The 19,285-nt window shown below is 36.2% G+C and overlaps 2 protein-coding genes across 3 annotated transcripts; one reads left to right on the top strand and one right to left on the bottom strand.

The window, feature by feature from the left end:
- Positions 1 to 265: 265 nt before the first annotated feature.
- Positions 266 to 14,863, bottom strand: LOC132170580 (protein MICRORCHIDIA 2-like). Its single transcript, XM_059581602.1, has 17 exons — positions 14,344 to 14,863; positions 13,802 to 13,836; positions 12,672 to 12,750; positions 12,463 to 12,552; positions 10,486 to 10,561; positions 9,627 to 9,705; positions 9,408 to 9,536; positions 8,614 to 8,712; positions 7,365 to 7,472; positions 7,058 to 7,207; positions 6,141 to 6,233; positions 5,779 to 5,830; positions 5,584 to 5,695; positions 5,037 to 5,172; positions 1,119 to 1,207; positions 700 to 742; positions 266 to 573 (listed from the first exon to the last, which is right to left on the bottom strand). The coding sequence occupies exons 1-17, from the start codon at positions 14,663 to 14,665 to the stop codon at positions 457 to 459; spliced, it is 1,809 nt and encodes a 602-aa protein (XP_059437585.1). The 5' UTR covers positions 14,666 to 14,863; the 3' UTR covers positions 266 to 456.
- Positions 14,864 to 16,205: 1,342 nt separating this feature from the next.
- LOC132171603 (protein WALLS ARE THIN 1-like) lies at positions 16,206 to 18,800 on the top strand. 2 transcript variants are annotated; one of them, XM_059582969.1, is made up of 6 exons: positions 16,206 to 16,618; positions 16,704 to 16,766; positions 16,865 to 16,981; positions 17,055 to 17,460; positions 17,736 to 17,887; positions 18,492 to 18,800. In XM_059582969.1, exons 1-6 carry the CDS (start codon positions 16,437 to 16,439, stop codon positions 18,670 to 18,672), a joined length of 1,101 nt encoding a protein of 366 aa, XP_059438952.1. In that variant the 5' UTR covers positions 16,206 to 16,436; the 3' UTR covers positions 18,673 to 18,800. The 2 variants fall into 2 exon arrangements, with proteins under 2 accessions (XP_059438952.1, XP_059438953.1); XM_059582970.1 differs by lacking the exon at positions 18,492 to 18,800 and having other exon boundaries at positions 17,720 to 17,879.
- The last annotated feature ends 485 nt before the right edge of the window (positions 18,801 to 19,285 follow it).

Below are 19,285 nucleotides of genomic sequence, written 5' to 3' on the forward strand. Positions count from 1 at the left end.
CTTGCTGCTACAAACTGACCATTAGAGTCCCGGATTAAGAAAGAATTTGACCCCGCACGTGAAATATACATATTAGAATATTAATTAGTTCGAACATATCGCCTCTCATTTTCTATTGAGGGTGACTTTTAACTCCATAGAGGGGTGGTGGGGTGGCTCCACCCCCGCCCACCTATGTAGGGGTAGAGGATGGCAGCGGGATGGAAACTGGAGAATTTGTTTTTTTAGCTGACATGGCACCACAATTTGTAAAAAGGTAATAACATAGTCGTAAATAACATTTCTTATACAAAATTGGTTCATAGTTCATAGTTTAAGACTATAATACTTGCACATGAAAAAGGGCATCATACATAATTTTATCTTTCTAACTACAAAAAGGCAAAGTAACAATATTTAGAAGAGATTGCAGGGCATTTTGATGGTCTGCTGAGTGCTTTAGAAAGTAGAGGTTTCTCAAACTTTTCCAGTACTTTGTTCTATAATCTTTTGCTTCTTCCTAGTCTCCAGGTATGACGAAAGTTGAGCACACTTCCTTTTGGCTTCCTTCAACTCCTTCTCCAGGCCCTCGATCTGTTTCAATTTCAGCAACAGAAACAAAATTTACCCACTATTAAGCTATTAATTCATATTGACAAAAGTAATCATTCCCTCCAGCTTATGAACCCTAAGCATGCTCTAGATGCAAATTTTACCTACCGTCTGTTGTAATTTGTTCTCCTTCTGGACGTGTTCCTCACACCTGCAAAAAAAAGTCTCCAGGTTTCAATTCAACAACAAAAGTGTAGGAGCCAATACCAATTAATGTCAAAATTCAAAAGAACACTAATAGATAAATTACTAGGAACTAGTTTATTTAAAAAAAAAAAATGGAAAAGATCAGAAAATCCAGAAACAAAGCAGTGTACAATGAAAGCCTTATTGTCCATAAGAAACACTAAACGCCTTATTTTCCTTTCCCCCTTCTGTTTCCTTCTCTTTTTCTTCTTCCAGTTTTATTTTTCACACAAAAATTAGAAACACTAAAATCCATACAGTATAAAGGATAGTATGTTACTGATCCTCTGAAAACTTTAGATGTTAAGATATGGAATTACACACTGAATCTAAATAATTACCTCATAAAAAGCTGTATGTTCTCTTCACATATCTTTTCAACTGACATGGACCCCAAACCATCTACAGATGTTACTTGTTCATTGGACCCCTGCAATAAGTAGCCTCATCAGGCAACAGGAATAATGATATCAGACAGAGAAACAGAGGCGCATGGTTGCCCATCCATCCACATAAAATTTATAAGCACATATATATATGCATCGCCGTCAGGAGAGGAATCATATATAACATGAATGTATAGGAATTGCAGCGGGACTTTTTATGGGGAGGTCTAGGTGATGAGTTCAAGTTCCACTTGGTGGCGTGGGCGAAGGTTTGCACCCCGATGAAGGAGGGAGGTTTGGGTATCAGAAACCTTAGGGTCTTCAATCGCGCCCTCTTAGGGAAGTGGTTGTGGCGCTATGGGTTAGAGAGAGATTCTTGGTGGAGGGCTGTGGTGGATGCGAAATTTGGTAGTCTTTGGGGAGGGTGGTGTTCCTTGGAGCCGGGTGGTCCTATGGGGGTGGGGTTATGGAAGAACATCAGGAAGGGGTGGGCCACTTTCCAAAGGTATACTCGATTTCAGGTAGGGGAGGGGTCTAAGGTGCGCTTTTGGCACGATTTGTGGTGTGGTGATTTGGCTCTTAAGCATGCCTTTCCAGGTTTATTTAGCATTGCCTGCACTAAGGATGCTTCAGTGGCAGAGCATCTGGAGGTGCTGGGTGGCACTAACCAGTGGAATGTGAGCTTTTCTAGAGAAGCGCATGATTGGGAGGTGGAGGTGTTGGCTTCTTTTTTCCAGGTGTTACATGCTGCTCAAGTGAGGCGAGGGTGTGAAGATAGGTTGTGGTGGAATTCTTCCAAAAGAGGCCGGTTCAAGGTCAAGCTCCTTTACGCCGCCTTGGCGAGTCCTGTAGGGGGAGGATTTCCGTGGAAGAGTGTGTGGCGTACCCAAGCTCCTCCGAGGGCGAGTTTTTTTGTGTGGTCGGCGGCTTTGGGTAAAATTTTGACCCTGGACAATCTTAGAAAGCGACGGGTGATTGTGACAAACAGGTGTTGTATGTGCAAGAAGACCGAGGAGACGGTGGACCATCTTCTCCTTCATTGCGAGGTAGCTTATACTTTGTGGAGCACCTTTCTCGGTCGGTTTGGGTTGTCTTGGGTGATGCTGAATAGGGTTTCGGATTTACTCGCTTGTTGGTGGTCTTCGGGGAGGAGGGGGAGTGCCGCGGTGTGGAAAATGGTGCCTACGTGCTTTTTTTGGTGTCTATGGAGGGAAAGGAATAATAGGTGCTTTGAGGATATGGAGGGGACTTGGGAAGACATTCTAGCCTCTTGCTTTCAAACTCTGTATCTTTGGACCGTTGCGCATGTCTTTCCTGTTTCGATTAGTTATGATGATTTTCTTCTTCGTTTTTTTCCTTCTAGTTAGATGATCCTATTGTATACTCCCAGTGTACCTTGGGGCGCCTTTACGCTTTTTAATAAAACTTCTTATTACTTATCAAAAAAAAAAAAAAAGAACACGCATGTATAGGTAAAGACCTAGCAAATTTGGAAGACATGCTAAGAATTTGAAGGTTAGTAAACCCCCAACCACACACAGAGATATCAGATGCAACAAATGAAAACAAGAAACCAAAATGAGATTAATGAAGAGAAAAGAAATGGGTACAAAAAGTCGACATAAACGGGTGTGAAAAATGAAAATGCAGAATTTCATGCCGAGTATATGATAATACTGGATCTGTTTGACTGGTACACTTTTAGAATGAATAAGGGGGTCAGCCATTTGGTTGCCTTTTCTACTAGCTTCCACTGCACATTATAGCACATACCACGTGTAGACCATCACTTGCAACTTATACTAAGAGTGACCACAAAAGCATGCATCTAGACACCAGTGGAACCATCACAACGGTTCACTTGGACATCCCATGGCAGGATACTTAACCATGACAGTTTATTGAGCAACTTAGAATAGTGCGAGAGCCCAAGTCATGTCAACAGAAAAATGCAACAGAAAAATGCACCCACTGTCAAATATGTGGAACCATTACCGACGCTTGGGCAGGCCATGGGAGGGATATTTAACCCTGACAGTTTATATGACAATCTAATATATATATATATATATAATAGGGGAGTTTTTAGGAGGAGTTCATAAAAACACGACAAGTGGCGTTTATTTTTTTGATAAGTGACAAGTGGCGTTTATTTTGCTGACAAGTGTTAATCTAATTAATGTAAGTGTGAAACATTGTATTTAGTTAGTGAAACATTGTATTTAGTTTTTCTTCCCAACCGACTTAAAACACTACAAATAAGACTCAGGCTCCCATCGTGTCTATACATCTTCCTCAAGCATACCGTTAAACATGCGGTTAGTAGAGTGAAACATTATATTCAGTTATTTTTTCCCAATCAACTTAAAACAAAACAAATAAGATACAGATTCCCACTGTGTATGTATTTCTTCCTCAAGAATATGATTAAAGACACAAAACAGACCCAAAAGAGAAGCAGAGTGACTAAGTTGTTTTTTCACCGATTTGGGAGCGAAACTGGATTGTATGTCAGTGATATTATTGCCACAGTATGGATTTTTTTTTCTTTTTTGTTAGTTTGCTTTCGTTTTGGGTTTTGGGTGTGCTTTAGTTTTGGAAGATTTTCATGTTCGGTTGTAGTTTGAAGTTTTCATGGTGATGAATGCTACACAGAGCATTTTTTTTTTTAAGATCACGTATTTTTTTTTTTTGGTTTCTGATCGGTAAATTTTATTCAGATTTTGCAAGAAAAGCACAGAAGGTGTCAAGCAGTTTTTGCTCGATACAATAGTCGGCTAAAAACTGCTTGACACCCTCTATGCTTTTGTTGAAAAATCTGAATAAAATTTACAGATCAGAAACCAAAAAAAAAAAAAAAAACGTGATCTTTAAAAAAAAAATGTTGTGTAGCATTCATCACCACGAAAACTTCAAACTATAACGAAACATGAAAATCTTCCAAAACTAAAGCACACCCATTTGCCAAAACCCAAAACAAAAGCAAACTAACAAAAAAAAAAATCCATACCGTGGCAGTAACATCACTGACATACAATCCAGTTTCGCTCCCAAATCGGTGAAAAGACGATTCAGTCACTCTGCTTTTCTTCTAGGTCTCCTACGACTATTTTGTGGCTTTAATCATATTCTTGAGGAAGAGACACATAAACAGTGGGAATCTGTATCTTATTTGTTTAGTTTTAAGTCAATTGGGAAAAAATAACTGAATATAACGTTTCACTCTCCTTAACGCATGTTTAACGGTATGCTTGAGGAAGATGTATAGACAATTTGGGAGTCTGAGTCTTATTTGTAGTGTTCTAAGTCGGTTGGTAAGAAAAAAACTAAATACAACGTTTCACTAACTAAATACAACGTTTCACACTTAAATTAATTAGATTAACACTTGTCAGCAAAATAAAACACCATTTGTCATGTTTTTATGAACTCCTCCTAAACAAATGCTATAAATATATATTAGAGACCATGTCATGTCTACACAAAATGGGTCGAGTACATAGAATCAGATATCTGCCTAGAAACTGCCCCAAACAAATGGTAATTATCCCTTTTGCACCATAAATTCCCTTCTTTTTGTACAATCTGCTTCATGTATATTCAACATGAGTTAATTTATGTTACAAAATATATATATGAGTTAATTTCATGCGTCCACCAGACCTCAATGTCGGAACTAAACAAATGCTATACCTGGCACCCAATTCTGTGTACGAGATTGTTTTTCTTTTTCTTTTGATAGGTAAATACACAAGTCACACACCCACATAGAATTAAACGCATGCCCTAGCCTCCACCCCTTATAGCTGGGAGTCCAACAATAGGCACAACAGTAGGCAAATCTCTTAGGAAATCAGTTTTTTAGGCACTTACAGGGTAACCGTTACTTGAATCTTGCCTTATCTTAGCTGGAAGTCCAACAGATTGAATAGGGGGTTCGTTCTGTGTAGGATGTAGATGTACTCTGGAGTTTGGAGGTTGACATCCCATTAAGTGACAGTGGCTTTTCCTGTGTTGGCCAAACAAATTTTACCCAAGTCAAAACAGTGTCAAAATTCATCACTCTAAAGATGACATCCCATTATTTGAATCCACAAGTAATATTGAACTGTAAAGATACATTCCAACATCCATGAGAGTCAACTCCACTAAATTGTCATGATTGCACAAAACAGTCCCTACTAAGAAACCCACAATTGCTACTAGAGTAAAAAAAATTTAAAAAAGGGGGAAAAACTTATAGCATAAAATAATATACTTAAAAATGGGGCTAGTTAAAATGGAAGATTTCATCACCAAGAGATGCCCAAACCAACCCCCCCACCCTAACTCTCCAACCTCGCATGCAAAAAGAGAACAAATATTGCTTTTCCACACCAATGTTTAGAAGAATTTGTAATAAGGACACATATTGACAAACCAGTAATCCATCAATATTTGTTTCAGCTTAGTTTCTAGCCGGATAAACAGTGACGATCTTTCAAAATCCTGCTTGTCATGTGCTGGTTCGATAAAATTGGCTTCAAGAACCCCTTCATCAGAGGCAAAAGCAATTAGGAATTGAAAATTTGATGGAAGTGTTTGACAAGAGAAACCAAGAGAAAAAGGAGGATACCAACAACACCATTCCCTCTTGCAGAACCATCAGGGGTGACTTTCCAGTAGGGCTGCAAAAATGTGAACAGACTAACCACATCAGTAGCATTAATTTGTATGTCAACGATCCACTATTACACAAACCACATATATCCTTTATTGGGTAAGCGGCATAAAATTTTCCAGAACTCAATGAATTTATTCGACTTCCTAATTGAACAAAGTCAAAGTTCAACATAGTGTGTCCCACAAAACAATGTTCTGGGGATTAACCAATTTTAAAGTTAAAACCTCAAATACATACATAAGCAGATAGAGATAAATGAACACAAGCAATTTGTCAAATTACATGAATATTACTTCAGCATCACTAAAACTTACCCTGATGAGGCGATTTTTATGGTATACGTTGAATCCAGAAACGGTGACAGAAGGGGCCTCCTTAATATATCCAATGGTTGTTTCCACTGTGACCTAAACCAAAAAGACCAATCACACTTTTCAACGTCAACAAAATTGTTTCCCATGGCATATGCTTCCGTGGACTTACTTCCACAAATCAATAGTGGTCAAAATTTGACCCAGTGACAAATATATAATCTTCTCCCTCTGTCCCATAATATATGTCCAAGTTGTCGAATGCACGCATTTCAAGTAAAAACAATTAATCAATGATCATCTCTAAATTTTCAATAAAACTTTCCCAATATCCTCTTAAAAAATGAGGATGTAAGTATGAAGGTATGAATAAAAGGAATAATGGGGAAATTAAAAAAAAAAAAAAAAAAAGGTATGATCTTTGGAGCAGGATAGACATTATAGGACAAGAAAAGTTGAAAATTTGGACATAAATTGCAGGAGAGGAGTATCAAAGATGAAAAGTGCAACAAACTCGCAATAAGATAAGAGTATGAACTGCCATTTCTCTTTTTCTTGCTATCACTGCATATTCTGTTTCCTAGACAAATAGTCCCCACTGATAGCATCTATAAGATATTTTTGCTTTCCAAGTAAATTGGAGAAGTAAACATCCATTCTTACTAAAGCAACCATGACAAGAGACACATCACACGACAAATGAGGCAGTCTACATTAATTGGACACAAATCCACAATAACAATGTCTATAATCTATATCTAGCACCATAATTATTTTTTTCTTTGCTTTTGGAATGGGGTTGGGGTTCCCAATCTTAGCATCATTTGTCACGCATAGGCGATGATTATTTGGCTGTTCCTAATTCAGAGGGAAAAGGAATTGATACCTTTTTTCCTTTTTGTTTTCCATATGAATCTTACCTCATTTGATCCCACACCTAGCTGGGGCCTGTATATTATCACTTTCGAATGTTTCAACTCCTCTGCAATATTAAGCTGCTGTACAGGTTTCCCCCTTAATAGAATGCTGAAGTTGGTAAATTTTCTAAGGTACAATATTGAAACATAAGCCTATGCCAACAAAAAAAAAGTTAGAATATTTTGTATGAATAAAAAAAGTGAGAAAATAATAGAAACCAAATACAAAAACTACAACCATGAAAGGAATCTGATAAGTGATACCGGAAAAATGACACCAAACACAAAATGTACATATATAAAAGGTTACCCTTAAGGAATAACGGATGCGGTAAGATATATGGGATTGTAGCTCAGCCACTTTTTTGCTTAATTTTGTCAAACTCCCATTGTTGGCTTCATCTCGCAACCTTATATCCTACAACAAGGATCAAAGAAGAATCATTCTTTTTAAATTAAATTTATTTAATATATTAAAATGAGAATGTGCAACATTATTAAGCACAACAAATCAACAATAACAAAACGCCCAGTACGCATAAATAACATACGCAAACCAATATACATGCTACGGAAAATTGCATGGACATTAAAAACCACGGAGTGGGATCGGGTGGTTTAATCACACTTTGCCCGATCCTAACTCATCCTAAGTCATAATTTGGCTCCATAGTTCATTTGAAATAATCAACCCCTATATTTTCATAGATTTTCAGTGTGGTAACATATGAGTTGAAACCTAACGTGAAGGGTATCAGTTACCAAAAAGGACTTGACAGCTAACCATAGTCCTGTGGGACAGCTAAATATCCATTATTTTAAGTGGAGAAAATTTGTACACACACACATATATATATTTACAATTTTGCACAAGATTAAGATCAAATTTAAAAAACATATTGCATCAACTTTAGTTGAAACTTAATTCACACATTGGGAAGTGCTAGATATCATGCCAAATATATTTGCATCAACTTCCACAGATATATTGCCCGCTGATTCATAACTTCCATTGGAATAGCATGCATTTGTAAGTTTGGCATGATAGTTAGGAAAAAATTTCAAAACAAAACACTCAAATCAAGGTTGCAGAACAATCATGAACACAAATTTCATCCAAATCAAAAAATGGAAGGTAAAGGACGACTACAGCTGGACAATCACAAGTTATAAGGTCTTGACTGTTCCAAATAAAATTGAAGGGAACCAATTGAAACTTGGGTCGGGTGAAATGTACTTTAATGCGAAAAAATTATTGCCTAGTCTTTTTGAATGTTATACACATTTGAAAAACAATGGGTTCTTCAACAAGCAAAGCCAAGAGGTTAACCTCAAAGCATTCAGGAAACAAAATTTTTAATGTGTTAATAAAAGATCCTACAGCAACAAATTCTAATGATGTGGGAAAAATAATAATACCCTTGAGGAGTTGTATCTAGTATTAATTTTTTTAAAGATAAAGTAGGTTTTCTTACTCATTTATGCTATACATCTCAAGACTTATAGTTAACACAGATCCATAAGAAAAATCTTATAAAATAGTTATAAAAGCAGCATACCTCATCGTCATCATCAAAACTCAACTCATATATGCCTTCGTCATTCAGCCACAAATTGTATATTAATATTTTTGTTCCATGCGGTCCAATATCCTCGAACTGAAAAATGGGAAACAAATGAGTAACGGAAGAAAGTGCATAGCACGCAGGCAATAAGTAGAAATATGTGACATTTAATGGCTCTTAAAATTTATATTCCAACTTCATTGGCAGCTTTAGCAGCATAATGATGGCAATAGTGCTTGTGTTTCGGGGTAGTGGTGTGGGAGGTGATAACATCAATGTGCTAAGGAAAAAGTTGTGGTGCCAGCAATGTTGTGACCATGGTGATTCCAACTCCCTGAAAGTTACAAATTTTAGAATAAAACATCCCCCTGAAGGAATTTCAAAATAGGAAAATGGGTAAATTTTTATTTGAAATTACACATGGAAAAGAAAAGAAAAGAAAAGAAAAAGGTTAACTCAAGGGACATCTAACTTCATGCATGATCAATATGTTAACACATAATTTAGTATCTTTTAAGTAACTTGAAGTTTATGAGCAGAAGCCTGCATGAGCACAAATCTCCTACATGACAATTCCATTGAAGCATCCGAAACAACTACTTCCATGTCCACATCCAAAGAAAATGGTACTCATTTTCTAATAGAAATTGCTTTGATACAAACTAACTATGGATGCAATATAAAAGTCACGCATGATCCCCAAAATGGAATTCCTCTGGGAATAGTTCCAATGGAACCTATTGATATACTGTAAAACTTTTAATTAAATTGAATGTGGTAAAATGAACCTGAAGCATGAGCTCCTCCTTTGATGAAAAGGGAGACCATTCAAGGATGACTTTCAAGTCAGCAGACCAATCATCCTGTGAGCTATAAATAATTGGTTCTGCCCAATGGCCAGAAATGTCAAAATCTATCTGCAATGGAAACCCAAAGATATAAGGTCTAGAAAGAGGAGTTAACTGCTAAGGCTTAAAAATTTAAACATTAAGGACAGAAAGAATCACCATTGGAACAATTACATCATCCTGCCCGGTTTTCCGCAAAAAGGTATAGGATAATAAACCAACACTCTGTGTTGCTCGGCTAAAAAACATGTTGAAAGAAAAATGTTACAGAATACAGCAAAGTAAAATTTTAATTCTGGCAAGCAGCAAAGAATTTTCTCAATGACTAAAAAAAGGCCAAATCACAAATAATACTGAATCTAATGTGATAATATTGACATCAAGGCAGCACTTCTTTTTTTGGTGAGCTTTTATTTATTAAAAAAAAAAAAAAAAGTAGCACACATTTAAGAGAGCATCAATCCATACACAGACAGCTCTAATGTAAAGAGATTTAACTTAAGATTACTTTCACACTCATAAAACCAGAACGTCAAATGCATCTCACATGGCATAAATATAATGTCTCACTCGGATACTCAAGTTAGTCACTGAGTGAAGTGTTATTAAGGTTGGACAAGAACTCCAAAAATTCAAACCACAAACAAAACCCTATGCCAAAATGCTTCCAAATCCCAGCTTTGCAACTATAATAAAACAGAAAAATCACATTATTAACAAATTCAGCCTCATTCTTTCTATATATGGTTGGTTGGATTGATACTTCAGATATCCTCTCAATTGTAATATACACACTTGCACACACATGCACACAGTGGGCAAACAGACATAAAATGTCAAATCAAGATAAAAAGAGTTTTGAGCAAAGAATGAGCATTTGACTGAAACTTCCTGCAGGGAAAACTATATATAATCAAACACAATTAAATTTAATTCTGTGCGTACAACCCATGAACAAATCAATGAAAATAAAATATGAGGCAGGAACCAACACAGTAGTAAAAATAACATAAAATACCTTGCACTAGTTGCACGACTGAAAACAATAACATCAGCACCTAATCGCATAGTACTAGTCTTGAATCCATTACCATCTGGAAACACAAACGCGCTGTTCAGTTCCAAAAGTTGAAAAACATACAAAGATTTAAGAAAAATTAAAATTAAAAATTAAGAAACAAAAGTAAACATATGATAAAACAAGGATTCACAGCATCTTTACTCTATTTGCTTCTAGAGCTCAGTGAGGGTTTTGAGAAATTAAGTGAACAAGCATATGTGCCAGGATCTATTCAGAGGCACTGTTGATGTAAAAATCGTATTACTGTCCTGTGCTGGGAAGTCATTTTATGGAAAGAGATGGGCTTCAAAGGTTGAAAAGATTTAGAGGATTCCTTAGAGAAACAAATGGGAAAGAATGCATATAGCATTAGGCGTTGTGGAAGAAGAATTGTGCACAAAAAAGCAATGGGTGGTATGTCAACTAATATAAACCATCTGAATTTATATATGGGCACCCTATTCCCTCGTATCTTTTTTATTTTTCTGGAGATGCTGGATGAGATTCAATGGTGCTTGGTTTATCAAAGAAAGACAACTTTTATTTTTAAACTTGAGTCCTACAGGACGAAGAACAGCCAACTACAAATCACATTTTCTCCATAGCTCCTTTTCTCTTAACATCTAGGTACCGCTCCTATAGGTCATCATCTCATGAAGTAGAGCCTAGATCTCCTAGCACATATTTTTTTTCTTGTTTTAGAGAAAAACAAAACTAAAATATTAAAAATAAGATAAAATGATCCATAAGACTCTAATAATACTAAAAATACAAAGAAGAAATAAACAGTTTAAAATCTTCAATTTTGTGTCATCAAATTGTCCTCTTTTAGAATCATATCAGCAGCGACCAATCATATAAAGAAACCTTCAAAGAAACTGGAAACTTCCAAATCATGGATAGAAACAAGCAGACTTCAATAGGAGTAGACAGCAAAGCCCTAACCAACCAAGTGCATACTTTATTTCAACCTCCCAAGGATGAGTTAATTAAGAGTCATCAATTAACCCAACCTTACAGGTATATAACAGGTCTGCCAACCACCACTTCACATTGAAATGCTATAAAACCAGTTTTTTATAGACATACCATCATCACACCAAATGTAGATGATGAAACTCTATCACAATCTTCAATTTGAGAGAGAGAGAGAGTCTCCCAAATCCAAGTACGTCACCCACACTTATCTGACAACACCTCTCTCCCACATCTCTCTTCCTCTCCAAACCTCCCAAGCCACTTTCCCACAAAACATAGGGTTCCAATTTGCTTACCAATGTTAGAAGCCAACTTTGCCACATAGGACACTTATTCCAATAACCTCAGATTTTGTCAAAACACTCGGGCTTAAATGTGCTTGAAAGCATCCACAGTTGCCATGGTGTTTAAGGGAATCAATAATATTTGGCTCATCATCGTAGTGTGGTCCCGACTTTAGATGAGTTCTTGAATATGTGCTCTTTGTATATTCCGTAGGGGTTTTTATTGTATATATTTTTTGCATTAGGATTGCGCCCCTCTGCGCTTTTTCAATAATATTATCATTACTTATAAAAAAAAATTAAAAATTAAAAAAATTAAAAATAATAATGTCCCAAAGGAGTAATTCAATCGGCTGAGGACCATGCCTTATGAAGCTGAGGTCACTAGTTCAAATCTCCCCTCCCCCCTCTTGTGTGGACATGTAAAAAAAAAAAAATAATAATAATAATAATATTTTTTGAAAAATGACATCCTTCAAGTTGCCAAAAAGAATTAAGCAGAACATTTATTCAAAAGTTTCACTAAAACATATGTCCTTAAAGGCTTGAACCATTATTTAAAAAAAAAAAAAAAAAGAAAAGAAAGTTGAACATAAACATATTAAACAATGTAATTATGCACATAAGTTTATTATGCAAGGAGCTAATGGAACAAAAAGATCAGCATCATTACATTGTCCAATTGTTGTATTTGACTTTTTTGAAGAATAACCCAAGCTCATGCATTTTCGAATACGTTCAGGGTCCATTCCACCACCATCATCTGCAAAAGTGAAAAGTATGCATGAAAACACAGGTCTCCTTTTTGTTTTTATTATTAGAACCACATGCATGAAACCGCAGATCATACAAAAATGAAAAGTAAGCATATGGATACCATACCTTGGAAAAGTAAAGCCGGAGAGTTATCCTTCATAATATCAATTTTATCAACCTTGACAAAAGTTGCACCATTGTGAATCTGAAAACACAGTTAAACATAAAAAAGCAGTTAGTGCCCAGAAAAAATGTAAACAATACAGTTTCAAGCAGCTGAGTAATTCAAGCTTGCTATCCACATTACCGATCCCTTTCATGTATGAAGGATCATATTAAAGAAAGTTAGAATAGTGGATATTTATTTCTTTGATAACTAGAATAATGAATATGAATATTTTTTGTGAGACTAGTAGACTCCACATTACCGATCCCTTGCATGCAACAGACAAGTCCCCTTTACCATGAATATAAGGAGAAATTATAACAAGAAGAAGTAGAAAGAAAGCATAGAATTTCCAGCCAACACGATATTGTGACTTGACCTTCTCCAAGTCAATCTAAAATGAAACTGGGTGGGGCCACTCTATCCATCTTGAATTGAAACACTTCTGATGTAAACAAAAAAAAAATGGTAAGCCCAACACCTTACCCTAACTCTGCAGCATCTAAAAGTAGCGTCCACAGAATCCTATAAAGTCCAATATAAAGTACAAGAGCAATTAATTTAATATCGGTTCTCCAAACAATTCTTCATAAAATTCACATTCTTCTACACTTCTCATATAGTCATTCCCGGGTGGCATGACAATAGATCTTCTAAAACAGCATTCAGCAGTTGATCCAGACAAAATGTTATGATCCCTCCTAACTCAATAGCGTAGATGACATCCTCTTTTTTAAAAACCAAACCGCAAGTGCACCTTTAACTCAAAGAATGCACTAAATTCTGGAGCAATGCATCTTTCATAATAACCCTAATGTTCTTTCCATGTATGTCAATACCAGTTCCAAATTTGACCTCTTATACACATTACACATTGCAATATCCGGAGCATCGCATGTTAGCCAACTATCTTATTGACAACAACAACAAAAAATACTTACTTTTCTTTGTGCAACTAATTTTTGAGCAAGTGAAACTTAGATTTGGTGACAGCATCTAAAAGCAAGTCACACAACTCAACCATGTGACGAAATTACTTCAGAATCAAAGTAAAGCATATAAAAAAATAACATAATAAGTTAAACCATACCTCGTCAACAGCATTATCCAAGAGCTCAGCAATTGCTGTCCCAGAAAAATAAATTAATTAAATAAAGAAACAAAGAACAAGAATCAAGCTAAAGATATTTGTTTCTGTTAAGCATTCACATAAACTTATGTGCACACAAACATACAAAGATTCCGGACTTTTGTCTCTCATCTTTATAAACTCATAACAACACGAAAGTCCATAAACTGTTTTACTTTGCCGGCGATTAGCAACCCGCTTATCCATTTCACAAAACATGAGAACTAAAACATCAAAAACAACATTGTCAGGCTGCATCTTTGTCAATGCTACCAAAATCCTAGATAGTAATCAAATTCTCAAGTCCTACCCACCCACCCTCTCTGTCTAAACTAAATTAACTAAAAAGTACTCTAAAGGTTACCCAATTCCCAACACAGTACACACTTTTGCATGGGTCACCAAGTAAGACTCAATTTTATTAACATACAAGGTAGTTTGGATAAAAATGCACGATAAAACAAAAGATTGTGAGTTCAGCTACTTGGCTTTCAATGGCTTACCTCCAAAAGCCCATCTATGAGAAGTAGCATTGGAATGAAGAAACTTTGGGTGAACGCGCGCGTGCTCCAATAGAGCGCCATCCGAAGGGGGTTTCCAGGTGGTACAGACGTCATAGGCCCCGGCCCTCCAGAAGCTTTGGGACTCGGCAAGGGATTGCCGCGCTTGGATTCCGTCGTGCGAAGCCGTTTCGATGTTTCCCAACGCGTCGCTTCTTGTTGTTGCAGTTGCTGTTGTTGTTCCGAGTCCCACACCACCTTCGTCGTCGTCACTGTCAATAATCTCGACGGTATTGACCGGTGCTTTCTCTATTTTAGGCGGCATTCTTAGAGTCCCTCAAGGGAGGGTCTGGAGCAATTCTCAGAGATCACTTGCAATTCAATAAATCACTAACGTGAACCTTGATTGCTAGGGCTTCAACGGAAACGGAGATGGATACGTAAACGAAAAGATTCAACTAAAAGGGGAGAAACGCTAGAAACCATCCACCGGTGTTTCACTTGTTCATGTTTCACAGCAGTCTGCCCACCTTTTTTTTTTTTTTTTTTTTGTAATTGTCTGCCCACTTTGAGTTGTCTTCTGATTTTTTTTTTTTTTTTAAAAAAAAAACACCAATTAAGGTTGGATTATTACTGCATAATATAATGGAATAATATAATTTTTAATATTAAACTAAAAATGGGCTTAAGGCTATGTTTGAACAAAGGCTATTCACATCGGTTAAACCACATTTTTATCTCATTCTATTGATGTGACTGTACTAATCAGTCCTTAAGTATGAGAAGAAATTTTATTAAAACTCACAAACTTTTCACGCGTTTTGAAATTACTTGTCCACAATTTAAATACTCTCAATTTATAATATCGAACTTTTAATTTTTTGCAACGTTTCCATCTGTTATGATTTTTTTGTTAAATATTGTTAAAATACTCATGTTTTTTTATTTAAAAAATAAATAAACTATACAAATTTAGGCGTAAGTATTTTTGCAAATTCTGACCACTATTAAAAATTAGTTTAGAAAAAATACAACGGTTCATAGTAGCGAATTTATTCATTATAGCCAAGTATTGCGAGGGGTTTTAGACTCTATTGAAGAATACATCCAAAAGGGGAATTAGGATGCGGCACTATACTCAGCAAAATAAAAGAAATGGCATGAGAGGGATGTGTTCTTGTCACCCAAATGGTAATTTTAAAACTGGTTGTAGCAGAAGCCTTGGGTAGATGTAACAGAGTTTAACAGTGATTTAGTGCTACAAAGAATATGTTTAGAGGGTAATGTTTTCCAAAAAGTGAATATTGTGAAAGGTTATTGGACAAAATTAGAGTAGATATGGACAATTAGTGAAGGATACCCAAAATGCATTGAATATGTTGCAAAACTATCAAGTTACTCATGCCAATTGAAAAGCAAATTCTAGTGTGCATAGTCCGCCAAAAGCAGCAGTCGAACAAGTTATAAATGAGGTTTGAATTGAAGAGCTTTCTTGTTATATATGTGACATTGTTGTATTAGAGCAATACATGCTTTCTTATTGATTACTAATGAAGTTCAATTTTTTTTAGAGAATTACTTATTATTTAATTATTTAATTAATATTCTAATAATATACTAACAATTTTTTCCTCTCTAATATTATTTACGTAGTTCCCTCTCATATAATCTGTTTGTTTATTCCATCTTATTAGGTTAGAGACCTATTGATTCTTGGCTCATTATAATAACTTTAGTGTCGGATAATATTTTATAAAGATGCTCATTATAATTTTATTGCATGTGGGTGCCAGATAACATTTTGATAACTACTGAATTTCTTACTCACATGGTGTATTTTTTAATATTCCATCATCACTGTTTTTAATTCCTTTTTAAATTTCCTACTGATTGCTGATACGGGCAAAAGTCCAAAACATGTTAGGGATTTGATGGCCGTGTTCGTTTGTTAATTACTCTGTTCGTCTTTTGATTGTGATGCCTCAATCTTTCTTGCTTTTCTTTTTTTGTTTTTTTGTTTTAATTTGTCTGCTCTGCCATAAACCATTGGTGGGCACTGGGCAAGGGAAACTATTGCTTCAGCAGTTGCCAAGAGGATGGCTATGGTGCCTGAACGTGCCAAGCTCCATATTGTCATGACCGCCTGGCAGATTGGATATGCAGGGAACCATATCATTCTCAGAACTGCACTTAATATGGGTGTAAGCAAGCTGGTTTTCCCACTTTATCGGAACATCGTCGCGCTGCTTCTACTAGCTCCCTCTGCATATTTTTTAGAGTAAGCAAGCAGTCAAGCTCTATCAAAATCTTTTCTTTTTTGGTTCTAATTCCTCTGAATTCTCTGATCTTCTTTGTATACATAGGAAAGACAGGCCACCGTTGACTACTTCTCTTTTGATACAATTCTTCCTCCTCGGATTTATTGGGTATATTATATATATGATCTTTCATGAAGAAATCAGTCATATTGCTTGGAAATCTACGTTTGCCTTACAATTTTTCTTTTTTGGGTACGTACCGGCAGGATAACATGTAATCAAGGATCTTATCTTTTTGGGCTGGACAACACCTCACCATCCTTGGCTTCTGCTATAGAGAATGCTATTCCTGCTGTAACCTTTCTCATGGCTGCGGCACTCAGGCAAGCAATCATTTATCACTCAATATCTTGTCTCCTATAAATCCTGATCATCTTGCTGATTGGTTGGCTGCAGGATTGAGCAAGTGAACTTGAATAGGAAAGATGGTATTGCTAAGGTGCTTGGAACTCTTGCTTCTGTTTCTGGAGCATCAGTCATTACCTTTTACAAGGGACCAGCCATTTATACACCAGATTCACGTTTACACCAATCACATATTTTGGTTTCATTAGGAGATGATGCTAAGGGGAAGAATTGGACCTTGGGTTGCGTCTATCTGATTGCTCACTGCATATGTTGGTCCGGTTGGATTGTGTTACAAGCACCCGTCTTGAAGAAATATCCGGCTCGGCTTTCAGCCACCTCATATTCTTGCTTCTTCAGTGTTCTTCAGTTTCTGGCAATCGCAGCTTACTATGAGAAAGACCCCCAAGCCTGGAAGGTTCACTCCGGTGCTGAAGCTTTCAGTATTTTCTACACGGTTAGTAAGTGAATCTGATAACCACATATTTCTGAATCTTGAAGAGAAACATCGAGTGATGTTTGGTTAAACAGTCAGACCCCTCACAACATAACCTGCTAATTTCTTATTGGATTTGTGTTGAGTTCGTGATTTGTATAAAAAATTGTCAGGGCTAATCACAAGGTTGTTAAGTGATAACCATGTCCCTTGTGACAACATTATTCTGGTGACTTTCTTATATACTGATGCAATCTTAATGGAATGACATATATAGCAGATATTGGTGGTTGCAGGGAATTGTGGCTTCAGCATTAGCATTTGCAGTGCAAACGTGGGTCATTGACAGGGCCGGACCAGTTTTTGCTTCAGTGTATCTACCTGTACAGACCTTAATTGTAGCTGTAATGGCATCTGTTGTTTTAGGCGAAGAATTCTACTTGGGAGGGTGGGTCTCATCACCCTATCTAATCTTTTCTTCTTCTTCTTCTTCTTCCTTGAAACTTTCTCTGCAAAAAATTATGTTATCATCTTGTTGGAGAGCAATCTCAGGCTCAAGGGAAAGTCTAGCAAGTGCTTGGCTTAATCTTGAAGCTTTTAGCTTGGTTGAAATACAGTACTTTTTTTTTTTTAGGTGACTCTGTAAAGGATCCACTTGACCCTCTTTTGAGGTGCATTTGAAAAAAAAATAGCTGTCTGAAAACGTGAAAAATATATATATATATATATATATATGTTTTTAAACCGTATGCAAGGGCTTTGTGGATCTTAAAAATTGTATGTTTTTTAAATTGCATAAACAACATTCTTTTACATTTTACTAAATGATTAATTACGTCTTTAAAAATAGTGTTTTAGTCACCGCATTTTGAAATTGTTATTTTTCAAACAGTTCGTTTTAAAACCCTAAACCAAACAGATTGGAGCCATATGCTTTTATGTTAACAACCAGACTAAAATATTGGATCACTTAAGCATATTGGTTGTAATATTCCCTTGATCCCTGTCATATATATATATATATATATAATGTTCTTTGTTTTATTGTGCAGGTTGATTGGAGCAGTATTGATTGTGGCTGGACTATACCTTGTTGTGTGGGGAAAAGGTGAAGAGAGCAAGTTTTCAGAAGAAAAGGCTGCAATTCCCTCAGTGTCTGAAAACAATCAGAGAAAAGACCCTTGCAAACCTTCTCTCATCCAACCATTACTTAGTTTTGAGAGTGATAACTAGAAAAAGCCTGCATTTCTTGTACAATTCAAAAGCTTTCATCTTTACCTTACAAATTCTTCTAAGAATTTTTTTGGTGGTTGTTCAAGAAACAGAATCAAACATAGATAAAAATAAAATGGCTTGCATTATAGCTTAGTTGTATTATCTATTGATTGGGTTAATTTCTTTTGCAAACGAGTATCATTGGTCAAATTCGGCTGATCAATGCACTTCAATGACGTGATTTAATGGTGGCATACATACATTGAGGGACAAAACTTTCCAAATTGTCAAATTCTTAGACTTAAGCCTGCATAAACCTGTGGCTGCGATGACTTTTTTTCGGTAAGTGGGGCCTAATTTGTGTCATATCCAAGTTATCTTACTCATCCATCAATGTCAATGTCAAGTTATTTTGTATAAATTTATATTACATTGTTCGGTGGGCATCTATGATGCACGACAAAAAGAATAGACCAGAACTGTAGAAAAACTAATAGAGCTCAGCAGTCACATGATGCTTACTCTCCCCTGCCAACAACCATTGAACCAGTAGAATTAGCCTTTTCATGTCTGTGGGATAACTCCACATGCACCCATGTCCATTTTCCCCTGTGCCCCCGCCCTTATAAAA

This window comes from Corylus avellana, chromosome ca2 (genome assembly GCF_901000735.1).
Source record: "Corylus avellana chromosome ca2, CavTom2PMs-1.0".
In the NCBI taxonomy this organism is placed as follows: Eukaryota; Viridiplantae; Streptophyta; class Magnoliopsida; order Fagales; family Betulaceae; genus Corylus; species Corylus avellana.